The 19246-nt window shown below is 36.4% G+C and overlaps 1 protein-coding gene across 3 annotated transcripts in view; it reads left to right on the forward strand.

The window, feature by feature from the left end:
- The window catches only part of TLK2 (tousled like kinase 2), a gene marked incomplete at its 3' end in the record, with an annotated part of 165637 nt that overhangs the window by 120728 nt on the left and 25663 nt on the right, over nucleotides 1-19246 (forward strand). For all 3 annotated transcript variants that reach the window (XM_036754613.1, XM_036754616.1, XM_036754615.1), the window contains 4 exon segments: nucleotides 6327-6479; nucleotides 15691-15757; nucleotides 16570-16667; nucleotides 17846-17927. In XM_036754613.1, coding sequence (XP_036610508.1) covers nucleotides 6327-6479; nucleotides 15691-15757; nucleotides 16570-16667; nucleotides 17846-17927 — 400 coding nt within the window.

Below are 19246 nucleotides of genomic sequence, written 5' to 3' on the forward strand. Positions count from 1 at the left end.
GTTGTCTTGGTAGAGACACTGGAGTGGTTTGCCAGTTCTTTCTCCAGCTCATTTTATGGATGAGGAAATCAAGGCAAACAGGGTTAAGTGACTTGCCCAAGGTAATGCAGCTAGTAAATATCTGAGTCCAAATTTGTAACTCAGGAAGATGAATCTTCTTGACTCTAGGCCCAGCACCCTATCCATTGAGCCACTTAACTGTCCATTAATAATAATAACCTTTATATAATGGTAGGCTCGCAAGGCATTTACATATATATAAAATGGAGTGGGTATGCTATTATTTTTTTTTGAACCCTGAAAGATAAAAAAGCCAGAACTAGTTTGATTAGCAAATTAATGTTATTTAACCTTCAAAGAACATTGGATTACAGAGAGTATTATATAAACTCTGGAAAAAATAGAAGATATTTTTTCTAAACTCATAACACAGTTCCCTCCTTGTTTCTACACCAATGAGAGACAACTCAATTAAAAAAAAAAAACCCAAACTCTAAACTAGTGTATCAGTAATGGTTATTGAATAAAAGCATTAAAATATTATGATAGAGGTGCAAGATATGTTAAAAATAGTATTTACTACGATCAAATAGGATTTACAGTAGGAATATAAAATTGATTCTGCAGAAACTAAACCTAAGAGTCTATATTAATAACAAAACCCACAGATTTTTCCTGATTTGGTGAATTGTAGCTATCAGAATTCAAAAACCAATGTTACATTTGATCGAGAAAGTCTACATGCATTTCTAGTAACATCAAGGGTAAAACAAAAAGCATGTCTTTCATACCCATTATTATTTGATGTAGTACTAGAGAGAGTAGCTATAGCAAAAAGACAAGGAAAAGAAAAATGGACAGCCTGAGCATGTTTATTGAGGGGAGAAAAGCTATTGCTTTTTGCCAATGAGGTGATTGTCAATAAGAATCCTAAAGAGTCAACCACAATTAATTGAAAAAAGTAATTTTAGCACTGTTGGCAGGACATAAAAATAAACCCACAGATAACATTGTTTTGGTATGTTACTAACAAGTCTCGGCAGGGAGAGAATGAGTAATTGCCTTCAAAATATCTAATGTATAAAATACTGGGTAGTCTACTTAACACACTATATTCAAGTACTCCATGAGTACAACTACAAAACATTCTTTATTGAAAACAGAACTCAATAATTGGAGAAATATTAATTATTCATGGTTAAGCTTTGCCAATAAAACATAACACTACTACTTAATTTTCTTAGTGTCGGACCATTCATATTACCAAAAGATTACTTTTTAAAGCTAGAAAAAAATAAAATAAAATAAATTAAATAAACTAAAAAAGTAAAATAAATAAAAATAAAAAATAAAATTATCTGAAGTGAAGAATGAAAAGAAAAACAAAAATGGGAAGCATGAGTACCTAGCAATACCAGAACACAAATTATACTACAGAGCATTTTTCTCCACTTTTGTCTCCAACCTTAGTTTCTGGATTCAGAGAGTCACTTGCATACTCTTAAATAGGGTGGTCACGCTCTTTTTGGTTGTGTCCTCAATATAATCTGGGTGCCATTGTTGTTCCTGCTGTCCTAAATATAATGGCTGAGACCAAGCCCTACCCTCGATATCTTGAACAGTTCTAAAAAGAGAATTGACCCTGTCCATTGCTGTGACCCAAACGGGCTCCACCCAGAGGTAATCACTTGAATTAGTAGCAAGCATCCTGCAAGAGTCAAAGTTTTTTGTTGGCTCTTTCTCTTGCTCTCACTTTAATTTTGACTGCCCAGACATTTGTCTCCTTCCTGCTCTGGTGGGCTTATTTTGTCTCTGACTCCTGCTGTGTCTCTGCCAGAGGGCTATAGGTCCTCCCTTTGATTGTCTCCAGTCAGAGCATCCAAAGGCTTGTATCCATCTTTTGCAATCCTGGAATGAACGGAGACACTTGGTACCACTTTACCTTGGGGTTGGTTTGTTCTTTGAATCACTGTTCCTTCTTGTGCATTTTCAGAACTTTATTAGAATGTTTATGGGAGATCTGGGCTCTTTGGAGTAAAATCAGTCATTGAACAACCACTTAATAAGTGCCTACTGTGTGCTAGGCACTGTCCTAAGCAGTGGGGATTAGACCAAAAGTAAAACCGTGGTCTGCGCCCTCAGGGAACTCATATTCTAGTGGGGGAGATAGTATGCAAGCAACTATATACTTGTAAGGTATAGATGAGATAAATTAGAAGGAATTGCAGCAGGCAGGCACTGAAGCTTAGAGGAACTGGGAAAGGTTTCCTGCAAAAGATGAGTTTGACCCAAGTCTTTAAGGAAGCCAGGAAGAAGAAGAAAAACAGCCAGTAAAAAGGTATGGATTTGGAAGTTGCCAGTGTCACTAGATGGTAAAGTACAAGGAGGGGAGTACATTGTAAGAAGACTGGAAAGGTAGGAAAGGCCTAGGTTGTAAAGAGGCTTAAAAGTTAAAAGATTTTATATTTTATCCTGGAGGTAATAGCCACTGGTTTTGATTGAGTAGGTGAGAGGGACACGGTCAGACCTGTACAGACCAGGATCATTTTAGAACTGAGTAGAAGATGGACTAGAATAGGGAGAAACTTAAAGCAGGGAGACAGACCAGCTGAGTATTGTAATAGTCCAGGTATGAGGGAAGGAAAGCCTGACCCAGGGTAGGGGTTGTGTGAGTGAATAAAAGGGGATGTATATGAGAGATGTGGTAAAGGTAGGAACAACATGACTTGGCATTATATTGGATATGTAAACTTGAGGGATGAGGAGTTAAGAATGGGTAATGGGAGGGATTGTGGTACCCTTCAAAAATAATGGAGAAGTTAGAAAGAGGGGATGATTTGGTTGGATGAATTCTGTTTTGGACAAGTTGAATTTGAGATGTCCAAAGGGATGCAAAACTACATCTCAGAAGAGAAATCATGAATAGATATATAGATCTGGGAATCATCAGTATAAAAAGAATAAGTGAATCACTATGAGATGAGGTGATCATTGAGCAAAATAGTATAGAGAGAAAAGAAAGAGGGCCCATGACTGAACCTTGGGAGACACCCATGGTTTGTGGATGTCACTTGCATGAAGAACAAGCAAAGGAGGACTTAGAGGGATCAGGCAGGAAGGAGGAAAGTTGAAAGATAGCAATGTTGTGAAAACTTGGAGATAAAAGTAGCCAGAAGAGATTGAATGACACTGTTAATGGCTCTTCAAGGTAAAGAAGGATAAAAATTCAGAAAAGGCCATTAGTTTTGGCAATTAAGAGGTCATTAGTGATACTGGACCAAACAGTTTCAGTTTAATAATGAGACTGGGAACCAGACTGTAGTGAGTTTGGAATCAATTGAGAGAAGATGACTTTTCCTTAATCCTCATTCTCTTTGATCTTTCTGCAGCCTTTGACTCTATTGATCACCTTTTCTTGATTCATACTCTCTTCTCTCTTGGTTTTCAAGACACCACCTTTTCTTGATTCCTCTCCTACCTGTCTGACCATTCCTTTCCAATCTTCTGTGCTATATCCTCATCAAGATCATGCCCCTTAGCTGTAGGTGTTGTACAGAATTCTGTCCTGGACTCTTTTCCTCCTATACCACTTTACTTGGTGATCTCATTAGCTCCCATAGATATAATTACCATCTCTATACTGACGATTCTCAGATTTACCTATCCTGCCCTTACCTTTTCTGACCTTCAGTCTTGAATCCTCCAACTGACTTTCAGACCTCTCAAACTGGATGTCCAGTAGACATCTTTAACCAAACATGTCCAAAACAGAACTCATTATCTTTCCCCACTAAACTCTCCCCACTCCTAACTTCCCTGTTGTGATAGAGGGCAGCATCCTTCCAGTCTCTCATGCTCACAACCTAGGAGTCATCTTGGACTCGTCAGTATTTCTTACCCACCATCTCCAATCTCTTGCCAAAGTCTGTCCATTTCATCTTTGCAAATCTCTCAACTACACCCTTGTCCTTTCTCTAACACTACCACCACTTTGGACCTCCTCATCTCACTTCTGGACTGTTGCAACAACCTACTGGGTAGATCTGCCTGCCTCAAATCTCTGCAGTTCATCTTCCAGTCAGTCAATGAAGTGTTTTCCTCAAGCATAGGCCTGACCATGTCAACTCCTATTCAGTAAACTCTAGTAGCTAACTATTGCCTGCAGATTCAAATACAAAATCCCGAGTTTAGCATTCAAAACCCTTTATAACTTAGCTCCCTCCTACTCACTGTACACTACATGCTCTCTCCTGTTCAGTGACACTTGGCTCCTTGCTATTCAACAAACAAGATGATTTTATCTTTCAGCTCAGGGCATTTTCTCTTGACTCCCCTCCCTGCCTGGAATGTTCTCCCTCCGTGTCTCTACCCATGGGCTTCCTTTGCTTCTTTTAAGTTCCAACTAAAATCCCATCTTCTATAGCAGGTCTACACAACCTGCTGGCCTGCCAAAGGATTTCAAATGGCCGTCAAAAAATGTAGAGAAAATTATCCTTTACATTTTTCACATACCGCCCAAAATCCTTTGTCATGCCTTTTCTATACTCTCTTAATTTTAGTGCTTTCCTTTTTAAAATTTCTTCCTACTTATTCTGTTTATAGCTTGTTTGTACATATTTGCTTGTTATTGTATGAACTCTTTGAGGACAGGGAATATCTTTTGCTTCTTTTTGTATCCCCAGTGCTTGGCACATTGCCTGGCTCATACAAAGCACTTAATAAGTATTTATTGACTGAATGGCTGACTGACAAGAGAGGAAGTAGAGGCACTGATTGTAGATGGCTTTCTCAAGAAGTTTAGCTGAGAAAAGGAAGAAGAGATTAGGATGATAACTAGCAGATATGGTACGATTAATTGTGATTTTTTTTTAAAGGATGGAAGATAGTAGAGTGCTTGTAATCAGCCAGTAGATACAGAGAAATGAAAGATTTAAGGAGTTTAACAGAGGAAGAAGCCTGTTGTAGCAAGGGTGAAAGCAAAGATTAGTACTGAGGGATTTGCCTTGGCAAGAAGGGTCACCTCTTCATGAGGGACAGGGATGACAGAAGAGATAATAAGGGAAGATGTCTGAATGATGTGACATGAAGAAGAAAGGAAGAGGGAGTTCTTGTTGAATGACCTCAGTTTTTTTGGTGAAATATGACAGGGTCCTCAACTGATAGGCGAGGGGGAAAGCAGCTTTGGGACACTTGAGCAGAGATGAAAAGATTTGGGATATCCATTGTGATGAGTGGGAAATAACAATTCAAGACATGTAAAAGGATTACCTAGCTACAGTGAGAGAACTTGTTAAGACTTTGTAACATCAATTTGTAGTGTACCCAGTTACCATTGAACTTTATCCAGCTCTGTTCAGCAGGATATAAATAGGGTTGTGAGGGTGGTAGATGCTGGGAGTAATCCAAGGTTTGGGTTTCTTAAGGTGTGACTGGTGATGGGACATGGAGTAAGGAGTCTGAGTATAGAGGATAGCATAGAATTGAACTTATTCACCAAGACAAGGTAGGGAAGGGAGTAAAATATAGCTACTTGCAGGAGTAATGGGCAACCTTGTAAAGACCTGAAGGATGGAGAAATTAGAGTCACAGTGGAGGACAAAGTACAGGGTTAAAGGTGTAATGATAGACAGTTATGATTATAGACAATTCTTGTTTCCCATAAATTCACATTACACAAATTTGACTTTACATAAAGAATTCTGAAAGAAACCCACACTCCAAAAAGTCACATATGTTAAATTTACAGTGACATGTTAGTGATTTTGATTTGGACCATTCTTTTACATGGTTGTTAATGACTTGTGAATTTCTTTTGAGAACTGTTTGTTCATATTGTTTGATCATTTAATAATCAGGCCATGGTTTTTGTTAAAAGTGTTCTTAGATTTGACAAAGTACTTAGAACCTCATAATTATCATGCCATTCAAATGAGTCATTTCAAATAATTGTACATTTTGAAAATATAACAGAGTATGTGTGTTTTAGAAGTAGGCCTTAATCCAGATTTACTGTGTGATAACATGGCTGCCTCTCAATGGGATCGTTACCTCCTTAAATATATGCTTGCTAGAATTAATTTTCTTACTTTGGATGTCATTAACCAGGTCTCATTTGCTCTTTCATATGCATTAAATCGTTGTTTTCACTATATTCGCACTAAAAGATTTTCTGCTGTAAGTCACTGAAGTTTTTGAGGAGATGTTTAACATCATATCTGTATTTTATTTAAAGGGTATGGCTTTCCCCCTCTAAAATCTAGTAGAAATATGATTTCTGGTTCATAGATTTATTAGTGAAACTTAAACCTTTATATTTATATCTCCAGGCAACAAGAAAGGATAAACTCACAGAGGGAAGAGATAGAGAGACAAAGAAAAATGTTAGCAAAACGAAAACCTCCTGCAATGGGACAGACACCGCCAGCAAATAATGAGCAAAAACAACGTAAAAGCAAGACCAATGGAGCTGAAAATGAAACGTACGTTGAATGTTTATGAATTGTGTGCCTTCAGAGCTAAAATAGCTACTTTTATTCATACTGTCTTTGGGGAAATTTTATAAATGATAAAACTTCATCACTTGTCAATTGAGAATTAGAATTAGAATAGAAGCTTTCTTTTCTTCTTGATTGGTTGCACTCATGCGAAAATTAACTTTCCTTAAGATGGCTGTGTCAAAAGGTAATATGTATGTACTATCTTGTGAGTCATTTTTTATCATCAATGACTTATGAGTCACTTTTATGAAGCATAGGTATATTCAAGACATACAAATCAAATGCAAAAAAACCTTGGAAGGGAAGGTGTTCATTTGTCTTGAAGTTTTTGCGAGACAGGTGGACACTGAGTGATCTAAGACCAAAGCTCAGAACTAAATTTGAAGTTGGGGGGATGCGTAGGATCTCTAAGGGAAAGAAAGTATAGGAATAAGGACTAAGCCTTGCAGTACACTCATATTTAGGAGGTCAGGAGGAAGAAATAGAACCACAGAAAAGGCATCCCAAGAAGTGGAAGGAGAATTAGAAGAATAGACATTGTTATGTCTTTTCTCTTAATAGGAAGCTGAACCAAGAAGGGAAATTGATGTGACCAATTGTCTGATGACACAGAGAAGTCAAAAAAATATGAGGACAGAAAATTTTATTGAATGTAACAGTTAAGGTTATTATTGGTCTTGAAGTAGAGAGAGCAGTTTATTTAGATTGCTAAGGGTTGAATATTAATCCTTCCTCCTCTTTGTTATATTTGAAATTGTTGCTCATCCTCTCCTCTTGAGTACTCTCTTTTCTCTTAAGTTTTTGTAACCCTACTCTTTCCTGATTCTCATGCTATTTGTTTAACCACGTCTTTCTCTTTTGCCGTCTTGTCATCCATATCTTATCCCCTAACTATGACTGAACCCCAAGTCTCTGACCTGGGTCATCTTTTCTACTTACACACTTTTTCAGACACCTTATTAGCTCCTCCTACATCATCTCTGCATACAATCACCAGATTTATGGATTCATCCCTGGCTCACCAGTCTTGCATCGCTAACTGCCTGTTGGACATTTCAAACTGGATGTCCCAGAGACCTTTCAAATTCACTACATCCAAAACAAATCTCATTGTCTTTATCTTCCAGTTTCCTCTGCAGAACTTCTCTATTTCTGTTAAAGGCACCACCATTCTTCCCATCTCACGGGTTCACAACTTCTTTGTTCCTCAAGTCCTTCTCGATTCACATATCCAGTTTGTTTTCAGATCTTGTTTCTACCTCCATAACATCTCTCACATCTGACCCCTTTCTTCTCTACAACCATCACATTAGTTCAGGTCCCGGTCTCCTCTCTCCTGGATATTGGAATTGTTTCCTCAAGTTTCTCCACACCCCAGTCCATCCCCCACAGAACTAGTATTTTCCTCTGTTCTTCACATATAACGCTTCATCCTCTCCCGTCTCCATGCGTTTGCACTGGCCATCCCCTATGCCTAGAATTGCAATTGCCTCCTAACCTCTGATTCATGAAACCCTCCCTTATTTTAAAATGCAATTTATGTTCTACGTTCTACCTGATGACTTTCCCATTCCCCCAACTTCTAGTGGCCTTGTACTTAAGCAATTTGTTTACATTTGTTTTCCTTCCTGTAGAGTATAAAATTCTCACAAGCAAGGGCTATTTCACTCTTTAAAAATCTATGTTGCCTTGAATAATAACTGGCACACAGCAGGCTCAATGAAAGCTTGTTTGTTTGATTGATTATGCTACATCATTTTAATATTGGCCTCCCGTCAGAGTAACAAGGTTGCACTAACAGTTTCAAATCATTTTCCTGAAGTTGGAATTCTTTGTCCCAGAATTAATTCTGTAAGACTCTAAACCAGTTGTTATCTTTGTCACTTTAATCTGACCATTTTTCCCCTTTGTGACTTCTGATTTGTGATATAGAGCTACCCAATATTTTATTTTCAGTATTTTTATTAAATATTGATTGATAGAACTGCCTGGCTTAGGAATAGTAAAAGGGACTTAAAAGGGTTTCTTTGTCCCAGAACATTAATTGGAATTCAGCTCAGGTCACCAATATGGGGAAGCAGTTGCCATCTGGGCTCCTATGAAATCTAGGCAGGAGGGCCCTCTCCATTTGTTCATTTGTCTATCTATTTATTTATTCATTTATTCATTATTTATTTATTTATTCATTCATTCATTCATTTATAATGATTTAATATTTTATTTTCCCCCCCAGTTGCAACATTCTTTACTCAAAATTTTGAGTTCCAAATTCTCTTCCTTCCCTCTCTCCTTCATTAAGAAGGCAAGCAGTTTGATATAGGTTATACATGTGTAGTCATGTAAAACATATTTCCATGGTAGTTATGTTATGAAAGAAAACACAGACCAAAAAAAGAAGAAAGTAGAGTTAAAGTATGCTTTGATCTGCGTTCAGACTCTTATCAGTTCTTTCTCTGGAGATGGGTAGCTTTTTTCGTCATAAGTCTTGGATCATTATATTGCTGAAAATAGCAAAGTCATTCACAGTTGATCATCATAGAGTATCATTGTTACTAGGTATAGTGTTCTCCTGATTCTTCTCATTTCACTTTGCATCAGTTCATGTAAGTCTTTCCAGGTTTTTCTGAGAACCTCTAGCTCCTCATTTCTTATAGCACAGTAGTATTCTATCACAATCATATACCTCAACTTGTTTAGCCATTCCCCAGTTGATGGACATCCCCTCAATTTCCAATTCTTTGTCACCGCTAAAAGAATTCCTATAAATATTTTTGTACATAAAGGTCCTTTTCCTTTTTGTTTTTTATCTCTTTGGGATGTAGACACAGTAGTGATAGAGCTGGGTCAAAGGTGTATGCACAGTTTTATAGCCCTTGGAGCATAGTTCCAAGTTGCTCTTCAGAATGGCTGGATTAGTATACACCTTCATTAACAGTGCATTAGTGTCTCTGTTTTTCCATATCCCCTCCAACATTTGTCGTTTTCCTTTTCTGTCATATTACCCAATCTGATAGTTGTGTGGTGGTACCTCAGAGTTTTTAAAATTTGCATTTCTCTAATCAGTAGTGATTTAGAGCATTTTTTATATGATTATAAATAGCTTTGATTACTTTGTCCTAAAGTTGCCTGTTCATATCCTTTTTCCATTTATCGGTTGAGGATTGGCTTTTATTTTTTATAAAATTGACTCAGTTTTCTATATATTTGAAGAAACAAAGTCTTTATCAGAGAAACTTGCACTATAAAATTTTTTTCAGTTACAATTATTAACTGTGTTGTGTCCCCCACCCCCCGCCCCCCAGCCATTTATCCTATTCTCTCTCCTTTCACCCTGTCCATCCTCAAAAAAGTGTTTTACGTTTGTCTTTTACCCACCCCAGTTCAGGCTCCCTTCTATCACCACCCCCTTCTCTTTTCTTTTCTTACTTTCTTGTCAGGTAAGATAGATTTCTATACCCAATTAAGTATGTATGTTATTCCCTCTTCGATGAGAGTAAGGTTCAAGTCCCCTCCTCAGCCCTACCTCCCCAATCTTTCCCTTCAGTGTGAAAGTTCTTCTGCATCTCTTTTATGTGGGATAATTTACCCCATCCTACCTCTCCCTTTCACCTTCTCCCAGTACATTCCTCTTTCTCATCCCTTAATTTTATTTTTTTTAGGTAATCATCCCACCATGATAAACTAACTCCCATGCCCTCTGTCTATGTATATTCCTAATTACCCTAATAATGAGAAAGGTTCCTATTTTATTTCTTTGGGGGTATAAATCTAATACTGGTAGTATGTCTAGGTCAAAAGATATCTAGAACTGATCATATTGCTTTCCATACTGATTGGGCCAACACACAACTTCACCAAAAGTGCATTAGTATTCCTTTTTTCCCCCTAAAGCCCCAATTGACATTTTAATTTTTTTTGTCATCTTTGTTGATCCTATATGCATGAGATAGAACTTCGTAGTTGATTTAATTTGCATTATCTTTTGGGGAAATGTTTATTCTTTTAAAATTTTAATAAATTCCTTATACATAATTTTATATATATTTTATAATTCCTTTTATATATATATATACATATATATATTTGCATATCTTGTACGTGAGACTTTTATCAGAGAAACTTGCTATAAAGTTTTTTTCCTCAGTCTCCTCATTCCTTTGTAATTTTGACTATATTGATTTTGTTTGTGCAAATTGTTTTTTAAAGTGTATATAATTGGTGCAGCTAGGTGGCGCAGTGAGTAGAGTACCCACCCTAGAGTCAGGAGGACTTGAGTTCAAATTTGGCCTCAGACACTTGACATACTTACTAGCTGTGTAACCTTGGACAAATCACTTAACCCCAATTAATTCCCCCCTCAAAAAAAATCAAAATAAAATGTATATAATCAAAGTTACCCATTTTATTTTCTGTGATCCTTTCTATACTTCGTTGGTCATGATCTAAAATATTTTTTCCATAGATTTGATAGAGGATTTCTTTTTTGTCCTAATTTGTTTGTGATGTTTCCCTTTATATGAGTCACATATCTATTTGTTGCTTATCTTGTTGTATGGTGTGATATGTTGTGATCTAAAACTGCCAAACTTCTTTGTAATTTTTGTGAAATAGTGAGTCCTTACCTCTCAGTATCTGTGTCTTTGGGTTTATCCAACACTTTGCCCTGCTTATGTTTGTCTGTCTGTCTGTCTGTCTGTCTCTGTCTCTCTCTCTCTCTCTCTCTCTCTCTCTCTCTCTCTCTCACACACACACACATGCACAATGAAGGGTGAAGCCCTTTATTTTTTAAAATTATATAATTTTTTTTTCAATTACCAAAAATCTGCCTTTTCTCCCCCATCCCAATGGAGAACAAAAGAAAAACAAAACCCTTTATAAACCAAAGCAAATTTCCACATTGACCATATTAAAAAACAGATTTGCCTTATTCTATACTCTTGAGTCCTTCACCTCTATATCTGAAGATTAGCAGTGTGTTTAATCATCAGTCCTGGAACTGGTTAGTTTTTATGCTTATAAGAGTTCCTAATTCTTTAGAAGTTGTTTCCTTTTACCATGTTGTTGTCATTGTACAAATTGTTCTCCTGATTCCCCTTATCACACTCCCCAATTTGTCTGAAATCATCCCCTTCATAATTTCTTATAGAATAATAGTATTCCATATACACCATAACTTGTTCAGCCATTGCTCAGTTTATGGGCATTTTTTCAGTTTCCAGTTCCTTGCCACAAAAAAAACAAGCTCCTAAAGTACTTTCTTAGAGCTTGTTTTGCTTTGGACTAATACTTCCCTTAATCTATGTTCACTTTAACCCCTCTCCCCTCTTCTCATCTTTTTCTCCTATTTCCCTATTAAATGAAATATATTTCTTCAACTTTCTGTTTGTGCCCTTCTTTCCTTTGACAAGTGAGAGTGAGGTTCAAGTGTCTGCTGCTTTCCCTACTCCCTGCTCTCTTCTCCTTGTTTGTATGGCTATCTACCTGTGCACCTTGATCATGTGAGATTATTATTTTTCCTAACTTCCTTTTTCCTTCCCTTCTCTTTTCATTATTTTCTCTTTCATATGTGTGTATATATGTGTGTGTGTGTGTGTTTCTCTTTCATATTTTGTTTCTCTTTCATATATATATATATATATATATATATTTTCAGTTTTCAACATTTATTTCCACAAGTTTTAAATTTTCTCCCCCTCCCTCCCCAAGGCAGCATGCAATCCGATATGTGTTTTATACATACATTCCTATTAAACACATTCTCACATTAGTCATGTTAAATAGAAGAATTATAACGAATGGGAGAAACCATGAGAAAGGAAACAAAACAAAACAAGAGAAATGACTCTGCTTCACTTTGTATTCTGACTCCACAGTTCTTTCTCTGAATGTGGATGACATTTTCCATCATGAGTCTTTCGAAAGTTTTAGGTTCTTGAATTGCTTAGAAGAGCTAAGTCTACCAAAACCAATCGTTGCATACTGTGGCTGTTACTGTGTACAATGTTCTCCTGGTTCCCATTATTTTCTTAAGATCATTAAGATATAACAAAACTACTCTTGGACCTTATCAAATTAAACTTCCTCTTTGATTCCTGTTGATGATAAGTTTCAGAGAAGACACATGTATTTTTCCCCCATATTAGAATCTTAGCAGTTAATCCTTGTTTAGTCCCTTATCATTATTCATTCATGTTTTCCTTTTATATGAATCCTCAACTTCAGAGTTTCTATGTAGCTCTGGTCTTTTCCTTAGGAATTCTTGCAAGTCCTTTATTTCGTTAAAGGTCCATTTTTCCCTCTTGTATTATACTCAGTTTTGTTGGAAGTTATTCTTTGTTGTAACTCTGTATTCTTTGTTTGTTTTTTGTTTTTGTTTTTTTTGGCGGGGCCGTTGGGGTTAAGTGACTTACTTGCCCAAGATCACACAGCTAGTACATGTGTCAGGTGTCTGAGGCTGGATTTGAACTCAGGTCCTCCTGCCTCCAGGGCCGGTGCTCTGCTCACTATACCAGCTAGCTGCCCCAACTCTGTATTCTTTGTGATCTAGAATATGGTATTCCAAGCTCTTTGCCCTTTTATCATGGTGACAGGCTGCTAAATTGTGTGTGAACCTGACTGTGGCTTCAGGGTACTTGAGTTCTTTGTTTTTGGCTGCTGGTAGTACTATTTTTTGACTTGTTAGCTCTGGATTTTTGCTGTGATATTCCTGGGAGTTTTCATTTTGGGATTTCTTTCAGGAGGTCACTGAAAGATTCTGTTTCCACTTTGCCCCCTAGTTTTAAGTTTGTTTATTTATTTTTTTAAGATCCCTTACAAAGTGATGTCTCAGCTCTTTTTTTGATTGTGGTATTCAGATAGTGCAGTGATTCTTAAGTTATCTCTCCCCGATCTGTTTTCCACACCAGTGTTATTTTGCCTTACGTGTTTTTCTATTTTTTTTAAAAGAATATTTGACTTTGTTTTAATATTTCTGTTTGTCTCATCAAGTCATTGGCTACTATTTGGTCCATTCTAATTTTCAGGAAGTTGGTTGCTTGGGGATGGTTTGTACCTCTTGTACTGAGCTGTTAATTGCTTTTTCAATTTTTTTCTTCCATAGCTCTCATTTCTTTTACTATTTTTTTCTATAAGCACTCTCATTTCATTTGTAAAAATTAAAAAAAAAAAAAACAAACCTCTTGCTTTATCTATTTCTAATTGAATTCTAATTGAACTTGTACCCAAGCTGCAATTTTCCCTGAGATGTTGCTTATACATGTTTTGGAGTCATTTTCTTCTTCAGAGTTTGTGTCTTTTAGCTTTCCTGTCATCATAATTGCTTTTTATAATGAAATTATTTTTATTTTTACTCATTCTTTCAGCCCATTTCCTAACTTTGGAATTGATGTTAGGGTTGGGCCCTAATGTACTTTTGTACAAAGTGTCTAGTTTGGGTTGGTTCTGTTGCTACCTTCTTGGAGCATTGAATGTTATGTTATTCCAGGATTTCAAGAACAGGTTGAGGACCTATACATTTTCAATGCTCCTAGAGTGGTCTAATCAAGGACAAAATTTTAATTCACCACTTTCCCTCTCCTAAGCAGGGTTTGGGTCCGAGCAACAGTGGAATGCTATAGGTACCCCCTATCCACCAATTGAAAAACTTGGTTCAGAGTGAAAGAATTATAGGTTCCTCTTTTATCTGGTTATTCTTTGTTTATCTCTAGCCGCCTCGATCATTTCTTTGCAAGCTGAGCTAGATGCTGGAACTAAGACCCTACTCTGCTTCTGAGGATGATCCATTTCACTCCTATGTGCTTCTGAAGCTTCTCCTTTTTTGCTGCACCACCCTGTCCCAGGCCTCTCTCTTTGGGAATGCCATCCCTGGGCACAGGTCCCCTTCTGAGGCTGCTCTTGATCTGTGACTTGGAACTTCCTAGTGGGCAACAAAGCTACTAGCTTCATTTCCCACCTGACCGTACTTTGAATTCCTCTGGACTTTGAACTTCTTCAGTCCCTGAGCTGGTTTCCTTTTCTCCCCACTACCATTTTTCAGCTTCTTTTTGTGTATTGTCTTTCCCCATTAGATTGTAAGTTCTCCTCAAGGGCAGAGACTGTCTTACTTTGTCACAATATTTGTATTTGTATCCCCAGTGCTTAGCAAAATGCCTGGCCTATTATAGGTGCTTAATAAATGTTTAATGACTGACAAGCTGACACCATTTCCTGAAATGCTATGGGTGTAGTGGTGCCTGGGTACAGGGACCTTCCTCTTCTTGCCTTGGTGCTCTGAGCACAGCATTCTCCTGACCTGACCACTGGCATCTTCAGTGCCAGTATCTACAGACTTCACTATCTCCTTATGCTGACCTGGGTTGGATAAATGAGACATTGTTGTCTTTTTCTGGATTTCAGCATCAGAGTTTGGTCTGGTGCACTTTCTAGATTTGTTTGGAGTTTTGTGGAGGGGAGCTCAACTGTACTGCTTCCTGCTTCTCTGCCACCTTGGCTCTGCCTCCTGCCCTGCATTACTTTTGATGGTTTCAGATTGATGAGGTTTTGTGGGAATGAATAGAGAAATGCTACTGTTGACTTTTAATTTATTTATTCCTGTAATGTGAAAGTTTGCCATTTGAGAGTATGACTAAAAAGTCAGGTGTGTACCGCTTTGATTTTTGGTGGGTATGTCTATTTCTGAAGCATGGAAAGTAAATTTAATGAGGAATTGGGTTTAGCTCATGTTAGGAATGGTAGATTGTAACGTTAAGAGAGCTTGGCCTGTGTTAATAGTCCCTTTAGGACATTTTATATGTAGTACCAAGGTAGAGAGTGGCTCAGGATATTCAGAACTTTTGGAATATTCTTTAGGTTGAAAATTTTTTAGGTTTTTAGTTTCTGAAAGTTACATATTTTATGTCTTTTCATAGTTAACAAAAGTGGCAATAAGAGAGATAGGACTAATGTTACAGGAACTGTGATCCATGTAGTTTTCATATATGATAAAATTAGACTTTTTACTTGAAAATTAAACCTCCAAATTATAAAATTTTCTTCCCTGGGCTTTCTGAACTGCACAATAATTCTGCCTCTGATTATATTTTATTCACAACTGACTATGTTTTGCCATGCATCTTGCTACTTTCAGGTAAACAGGCACAATTTTTTATATTTATAAGCAGACAACTGACTTGAAACTCTTTTCTTATTTTCCCAGGTTAACATTAGCTGAATACCATGAACAAGAAGAAATCTTCAAACTCAGACTAGGTCATCTTAAAAAGGTAAGTGTTATCCTGTGCTATGTGCTCCATTAATAGCTTCACAGAACAGTAAAGATACTCTTTTAGAAGCTTTAAAGATGCCTTCTCTACCTTTTATCTTCTGATGAATTCATTTTAGTCTTTGAGTTTCCTCTCCTCAATCCCATTTGAGAACTAATCTAAAGTTTAGTGGTTGTGCTAATTTAATGAAAACTCTATTGCCATTAGGGTTCCCTAAGGTAAAAATCAAATATTCAGGGAAGCATGTTGGTTTTAAAATTGTGTTAAACTTCTTTCATTGTTTCAAAAATGTAGCAGCAGTCAGTCTTTCCTGAGCAAATAAGTCTAGGAAATGAGTTTCATATCATTCCCTGAATATGACAGGTTCTGTGTATTCATTCTACCGATGACTTATGTGGGTGTTTAGAAAATACTGATAATTCACCTTTGGTATCTACTAACTAGCTGCTCATAGAGTCTTTAAAATAGTTTGCTTATGTTATCTGCTGTTGTTTATGATGAAAGTCAATTTCTAATTTAATATTTTGGTTCCTACTTTTTTTGCCATTGGATCTTTGATAGAAGTGACATCAAATAAGGTCCTAAAGTCTAACATCATTGACTGAATTTCTGTCTGTAGTGTTTATAAAAACTTCACAGATGTTTTTCCCTTGAGGTTTAATCTGGCTCATTAAATATTTCTTTTCTTTGTGCCAACCAGATTATTGTCTTATATAAGTGAAATAAATGTCTGTGGTTGCTTTTTTTTAAATGGCTGTGAAAACTAAAATACTTACAGTTCTAAGGTATCTTTCCTTTTAATTTCATTTCAGGAAGAAGCTGAAATCCAGGCAGAGCTGGAAAGGCTAGAGAGAGTTAGAAATCTACATATCAGGGAATTAAAAAGGATACATAATGAAGATAATTCACAGTAAGCACTTTTTAGGAACATTTTTACACATGCTGGCATTGAGTTGGATTTTCTGAAATGGTGTGACTGGCTTTGACAACTTTACTAAATTAGAGCTACTGGTGGATAAGAAGTTGTGGATACTTATTTGTGGGTGAGGAGGGCATCTTTTCTAGTAAGCATAGAAAGTTCGCTTTATACGTAATTGATTTAGAGGATAACTGGATCATGAGCAGCTTTTGAGACACAGTTTACTCTAGCAGAAAGAGCGCTAACTAGCAATCAGGGGGCCCGCAGAGACCACCTACTTTAATCTCACCATTTTATGGAGTGCCAGAGAAGTTCATGAGTAGCTAAAGTATTGGAGGGATTTAGATCTTTGGACTCAAAAGCCAGTGGTACCATGCTGCATTTGTAATGTGCAAAATCCCTTTTGGCTCAACTGTAATTTTCTGTGGTTCTGTAAACAGTAAAAGTGTCATTGAGTACCTAGCACACCAGTATCATTGTTGGCAAATACTTAACTTTCCTTTTAGAGAAATCCAAGGTCTGAAATGGTCAAGGAATGTAGGTAAAATAGCTTCTACTTCAAATTTGTTCCTTTCTCTCATTTTTTTTTTCCAATTCTAAACCATGAGTTTTATGACAATTACGGGTTCATACATCTCTGCTTTACCAGTGAACCAGATAATTTTTAAATAATGAAGGTATTTGGGGCAATCCAGTTTCCAAGTGTTCCAAGATAAAAAGTAGTAAGTGGAAGCTTTTCTTGTTTTCTATTTGCCAGTGACTCCTTAATTTTTTTTTTTGAAGACAGATTATTTTATTAAAAAAAAACCACAGTTTTAATAGCATTCCATATGTAATGGAGAATAATTGACATTTATATAGTGCTTTAAGGTTCACAGAAGTGCTTTATTTAAAAATTTAAAATATAATTTCATTGATACCCTTTTTGTCATAGTAATTTTTGGAAAGGTTCTCTTTCAGTCAACTCAAAAGGCGTGTATATAGGTATTTTCTGGTCCTTTGAATTATAATTAGTTTAAAAAATTGAGTTTTGTGCTAAATATTCAGGTGCATTCAAAGTACTTAATGTTCACTTACCCCTTCTATATTTCATTTTTTGAGAATTTTGCAAAGCATGGAGACTATGTAGTTCTTGCCCTCAAGAAGTAAGAGTCTTTTTGTTTTCATAGATTTAAAGATCATCCAACGCTAAATGACAGATACTTGTTGTTACATCTGTTGGGCAGAGGCGGTTTCAGTGAAGTTTACAAGGTAAGTGTCAGGAACTTGGCCACTGTAAATGATGGCTAAACTGAAATAAGTGTCCGTTCTACTTGGAGAATTTTTTAAAATGGTGAAATCTGACAGTTAATATAAGGTTTTTGGTAGATAAACAGAAACTTCAAGAATGCATCATAGGCAGTCCTGATCTAAAAGCCAAGTTCTTTATTTTGACCATACTTTAATCATTCTGAATCATATTGTTCATTAAACCTCTTATTTAGTGTAAATGTCCTGATGTGAAGCAGTTCAACTGGGCCACTCTCATCCCAGGACCATGTGCCTATAGATACGTTACTAAATACTTCATTTGACCAAAGGTTTATAATGGGTCATTAGCCAAGGACTGTTCAAATTTCTTGAGGAATCAAAGCACATGTCAGCATCATGGTTACTACATTAGATGTTACTTAATTTTGTATTAAAATGATGTTTGACTCCAAAACAGACTGGCTGGCATTGAAAATAGGGAAATTTTAAAAATCTTCAATCAGACATTTTTTCCCCTCCAAGTCTTTACTAATAAGTCTAGATCTGTAGAAGGAAAGGCATTATTAATATTTGATCTTACCAAATAATTGTGCAGTTGGAAGTAGTTCTTTAATTTTTTCTTATTCTGCCTTTCAAGATCGTCAAAGCCAAATTTTCAGTGCTTCACAAGTGCTTTCTAGTTGAATTTTTTTGGTGTGATGAATATATATTCCTGATGCCCCAGCTATATAGAAGGTTTTGGTAGAGTATGGGAAGCACTCATATTGAAGAACTCATTGAACCTTAAAATGGTTAACTTTTAATATTTGCATTACCAATGGCCAGAGCCAACATTTAAGACAACTAAGTGATGTTTTACTTGGTTTTAAATTGATGTGCAAATGAGCATTAATATAGTCAGATGAATAACTTACACATCCTCAAAAAACCCACTTAATGCTACATTACTTTATAACATTAGTGTAATAATAATACATGTAACATAATATAATATAGGCTTTATATAAGTTAGTGTGAAGATTTCAAGGTAGAAGGTTTTTTTTCAAAAATTGCTTGTATTGGTTTATCAAAAAAAAAATTTGTTTATGAGAACCACCTTCATTTTCCCCTTACATGACACTTAAAATGGATCAACATAAGGTGATAGACAGTTCACATTTGCAGTTTTCAGTTATCTGGACATTGACAAGAGTCACTACATGGGCAGTTAAAAGATGGTACCAAGGCTTTTATAGGCCATCACTAGGTAGTACAGAGTATGCAAAGTGGCAGAAAGTAAGGGTTGCTGGTATGTAATTATGTAATACATAGGCAACACT

This window comes from Trichosurus vulpecula, chromosome 4 (assembly GCF_011100635.1).
Source record: "Trichosurus vulpecula isolate mTriVul1 chromosome 4, mTriVul1.pri, whole genome shotgun sequence".
In the NCBI taxonomy this organism is placed as follows: Eukaryota; Metazoa; Chordata; class Mammalia; order Diprotodontia; family Phalangeridae; genus Trichosurus; species Trichosurus vulpecula.